This window comes from Cotesia glomerata, linkage group LG2 (assembly GCF_020080835.1).
Source record: "Cotesia glomerata isolate CgM1 linkage group LG2, MPM_Cglom_v2.3, whole genome shotgun sequence".
NCBI lineage: Eukaryota > Metazoa > Arthropoda > Insecta > Hymenoptera > Braconidae > Cotesia > Cotesia glomerata.
Window position 1 is genome coordinate 13,808,853 of NC_058159.1, and position 4,931 is coordinate 13,813,783.

General features: G+C 31.2%; 1 protein-coding gene across 1 annotated transcript; it reads left to right on the forward strand.

The window, feature by feature from the left end:
* Nucleotides 1–315: 315 nt before the first annotated feature.
* On the forward strand, nt 316–3,012 carry LOC123258935. The gene is made up of 5 exons (XM_044719191.1): nt 316–1,157; nt 1,282–1,440; nt 1,519–1,780; nt 1,870–2,587; nt 2,996–3,012. The coding sequence occupies exons 1-5, from the start codon at nt 940–942 to the stop codon at nt 3,010–3,012; spliced, it is 1,374 nt and encodes a 457-aa protein (XP_044575126.1). The 5' UTR covers nt 316–939.
* The last annotated feature ends 1,919 nt before the right edge of the window (nt 3,013–4,931 follow it).

A 4,931-nucleotide genomic window follows, 5' to 3' on the forward strand; every position in this document is an offset into this window, starting at 1 on the left:
ACGATCTAGGGATGGAAACATAAGCTGAAGGATCGATTCTCGATTCCGATTCTTTTTTCAGAAATTTCGATTCTCAGATTCGATTAATCAATTTCAAGAATCGATTCTTTTAAATAATCGATTCTGGGTAAAATTTTTTTTTCAATTAAAATTTCATAAATTTTTTTAATTTTAAAAAATAAAACTAGCATAATAAGGTAAAAGGTACAATAAAATTCAAATTTAAAAAATATTATTACATTTTATTAAAAAAGTAACATTTGAAAACAATAAAGTTAGTATTTTACTCAAATAGTTAATTAAATATTATTATGATAACCACGAATTTGTAAGATAGATTTTAAGATAACCAACATATTCAAATGATTGGGTGATAATGTACTTCTGAGCTGATTTGCAATCAACCCTGAGTGTGAAAATAAGCGTTCACACGGTGTTGATGTTGCAACCACACTTAAGTATTTTATAGCTACAGTCGACAAATAAGGGTAATCAGATTCGAGCGATTTCCAAGTTACAATCAGGTTAGGATTAGTTTTCCAGTCTACTGTAGATCGATTAATAAACTGCATAAGTTCGATAGGCAGACCGCCTGCTTCATCTGCTTCATCACTGTCAGCGACTTGAATGTTGTGTTGCACAGCGTCGTCTAAAAAATCCCACAGATCATTACTACCTGAAGATGGTTGATGATCTGTAAGATTATTTTCGCAGGTAATCACAAGAGTTTTCGATGACTTAATTTCTTTTTTCAAAATTTCACCTATACAGACAAGATTTCAATACCATATTAAAATCATATACAAATGAAAATAAAAATTTTCTCAAATATTTGAATTGAACGCAATCCGATTGAATGCGAACGCACAGAGAGCGCTAAATTTAAAATATTTTCATAATGAAATATAAAATTACTTTGGGCCATTTTTTATTTAATATATGGGGATCCGTTTTTGTCAAACTCGGCCCAGGGGGCAGCAGCATAGATCATTTTTTGTCGCGCAAATATTTGAAGTTAATAATAGTGACTGTTATGTGCTTACAAAAAAAATGGATAAAGAAAACAAATATTTTACCTGGAATGTTGAACAATTAAAGCAAGAATTAAAAAGACGTGGACTTCGTACCACAGGTAAAAAAAAAAATTTACAAGAACGGTATGTAAATATTAAATTTCGGTAATTAACCTAACAATATCGTATGTCATTACAATATTTAATTAGCGAACTAATAACAAAATTTATTTAATTAAAAAAAAAGTAACTATTACTAATTATGCAGGTTAATTTTTGCGGATGAGAATAAAGGTTTTTTCCAATTACATCAACAAGATCCTGATGCAGTATTCTGGACACCAGACAATACGCATTATAAAGATATTAATGCCGCAACTAAAATTCCTTTAATAACCAAGGAACGAGTAGAACTTTTTTTGCAGAGGTTCATAATGATAATAATACGCATGACTTAATTGACAGAATGTATGACAATGTAACAAAGAGTAAATTTTTTTTGCAGGTATGATGTGCTGAAAAATCTTGGCAAAGAAATGTACGAAAATCGATATCTTCTTCATGCCAGGATAGCACAAAGTAATAGCTCAATTTTCATTCAAGGACATTGTTTGGCCCAAATGAAAAAATCAGTACAGTATAAATGTGATATTCAAATGTCCAATACTGGTTTTATTGAAGAGACTCATTGCGAATGTGCTGTAGGTGGTGGTGATACAGCTCATTGTAAACACGTCGCAGTACTTCTTTGGGCAATGGAAGAAATGGTAATTGGATTGATATTACAAATCTTAGCAATAATTTAGTTTTCATGACTAGAAAATTGTACCTCAACAATTTTGGTTGTTACTTTTAGGGTAGAGATAAGAAAATTACTTTGAGAACAGTTTGTACTCAAAAACTTCAATCATTTCATAAGCCGGCAAAATCTTTTTTTGGCTCGCCCATCAAAGCTGAATTGTTGCCAAAAAAAAATCAAAATCTTGAACCATTTTCGGATCCAGTCGTTTTAGATCCAAGTATTGTGAACAAACAATTGTACTGCGAAAAGCAACGCAATCGAGCAATAAATTTTGCTGCAACTAACCGAACAACGATGCCATTCCTTCGTCTGTTCGAACCAGCTAATATATATTGTGCAATTTGGGACTATGACTACACAAATGTGAATCCAGAAGAGCAGCTGTTAAATAAATTTAAACTACTGTCAATAACCACTGATGATATAAAAGAAATTGAAGAAGAAACAAGAGAGCAAAGTCAAAGTAAAAGTTGGTTTAAATATCGTCAAAATAGAATCACAGCCAGTAATTTTTATAAATGCTGCATAATTCGAGATGAAGAAGCCCAAATACAATTTTCTATTAGCTTGATTAATCAAGAACCGTTTAAATCAAAGTCTACAGATTGGGGTAAAGAAAATGAAAGTAAAGCGCTGGAAATCTACGAATCCACTGGTGTTAAAATAGATAAATGCGGACTATTTATAAGTCCAACTTACCCTTTTTTAGGAGCTTCTCCAGATGGGCTCATAGGAAATGACACAGTAGTAGAAATTAAGTGTTCTTATTCCCGTAGATTCTCTTCTATAACGGAAAAAACTTTGCCATACCTGTATCTTGACGAAAGAAACAATTTACGATTAAAAAAAAACCATCTGTACTACTACCAAATTCAAGGCCAGCTTTTTGTTACAGGCAGATACATTGCAAAGTTTATAGTATATACAACAATTGAAACAATTGTTATAACTATTCGCCGTGATGACAATAACTTCATAACATTAATGGTTCAACGTTTAACAAAATTCTTTGAGGATTATTTTCGTGTTGCTATTTTAGATCGTTATTTATATAAAAATTACAGTACTATTTTTAAAAAGTAAAAAAGAAGCAATGAAAATTTACGTTTTATATAAAAGTTAATGTATTTATAATCATATTTATATTTTCTTATAAAAAGTATAATTATTGTTATATTAGTTATACAGCAGAACTGAATCGTTTTAAATATACAAATTTTAATTACAAAACAAAATGTACACGAAATAAATGTAAGTTCATTATTTATTATAATTTTCCAAGTGTGTCCTTTGTCTTGGAGATATCATTTTATGCGGCCGAGTTAACAACAGATTCACGAAAGTTGCATAACATTAGACATATAGAAAAAATTTTCGTAGCTAGACGCGTATAATTTGGATTCAAAGGTTCTCGTAAGATTTTATAAGTTTTTGTCAGCCCAATTAATCGTTCAATGTGTACCCGTTTCGATGCTAATTTGCGATCGGATAATACTGTCACATTTGGAAGTTGTTTACCTTTCAAAAAGTGAGGTATATTGACAGTTACTCCCTGTGATTCAAAAATATCTTGCACATTAAAACCACGATCAGCCATTACGGAATCACCTTTTTGACATTTTTTAACGAGATCCGATCTTTCTACTATTTGTCTATCACTTGTACTACCTCCATACGCTGCAGAATGATAGCATAAAATGCCATCAGGCGATCCTCCCACTAATACTTTCACAGTATTTTTGTTCTTATATGTGCTAAATGTAGCTTGTTGAGCTATTGGATTTGATGGCTTATCAATGGGTATTTCAGTAGCATCAACAATGACTCTTGTTGATGGATATAACTTTTTAAATCCTTCTGGCATATAAAAGTCGACAACTTCTCGGGATGGCCAAGTATCTATCAATGACCAAAGCTGGTAAATCATATGGATCCAAGTATTAAAAATATTGCGGACAACAGCTTCACTAATTCCAAAATAAATACTCAATCCAAAATCTGGAATATTTCTTCGTAACTTCATAAGTATCAACAAAAACATGTCCTCAGGTTCTACAGAGTTAACTTGACCTTTAACATATTTAATGCGATCAACATAATCACTTAATGTACCATACACAAATTGAAATTTGGCATAATTTCCTAATCCAGTATAGTAATGTATTACATCATCTCGGTGAGAAATTGATTGAACAGATAAAGGTCCACGGCCAACTTGGATACCAACTGAACTAAAACATTTTTTTCTCACGGCAGATTTTTGTTTTTTTACTTCCAACGATTTCACATGATTTGATTCCATGTAATCTGAATTACTACTTTCTGACATTGGCAATGAATAGACCTCTTCTTCCATTTGTACATCGATATTATAGTAATCAGTGGGTATGTATGACATGCTTGAGATTGTTGAGCAATCTTGAATATTAGTTGATGCAAATGGCTCTTCAATTTGATGATCTATCAATGTTTCTTTATTTATTGGTGAACTTCGAAGCTCTATTTTTTTTTGTAGCTCAGTAATTTCATTATTTTCATTTGATGATGATGGTACTGATGATATACAATTCTTTATCGGTGATTCAATCAAACTGTTGGCAATATTTTCAGAGATATTTATTGGATCATCTAAAAGCGACAAAGGCAATGATGATGATCAATTGTTAGAATCTTCTTCGAAAAGAGCTTTCCGAATTTTTTCTGAACGCCTTGATTTTTCTGCTTCGAGCTCCAACATAAGTGTTGGTACAGCATTAGGTTTTAAGTACTTCTTGGATGTTGTGACTCCTAAAAAAAACCACCTATTAAAGTTACTTGATACGGATATTAAATTACTACAATATAAATCTACGTTAAATGAATTAATTTCATACCTGTATAGAAACTCTCTTTTTTTTCAATAATTAAATCTTTTTCGAAATGGATCGAACATAACCTTGATGATTTTGATGATTGAAAATTGACACTTATGGCTTTTTCCCAAAGAATCCGACATTTTTCGTTTTTTGGAAAAGTAAAAGTAGCTTTTCCTTTACAAAAAGGAACTGAACACTTTCCCATTTTTTGGTATTAATTATATTGTTAAATTATTTTTTTCACAATGACTTATCAACACG

Bases quoted from the DNA above. Each gene is read 5' to 3' on its own strand.
- LOC123258935 (XM_044719191.1), top strand. From the start codon at position 940: ATGGGGATCCGTTTTTGTCAAACTCGGCCCAGGGGGCAGCAGCATAGA. The intron at 1,158-1,281 runs GTATGTAAATAT...CTAATTATGCAG, and splicing joins AAAAAAAATTTACAAGAACG to GTTAATTTTTGCGGATGAGA. The intron at 1,441-1,518 runs GTTCATAATGAT...TTTTTTTTGCAG, and splicing joins GTAGAACTTTTTTTGCAGAG to GTATGATGTGCTGAAAAATC.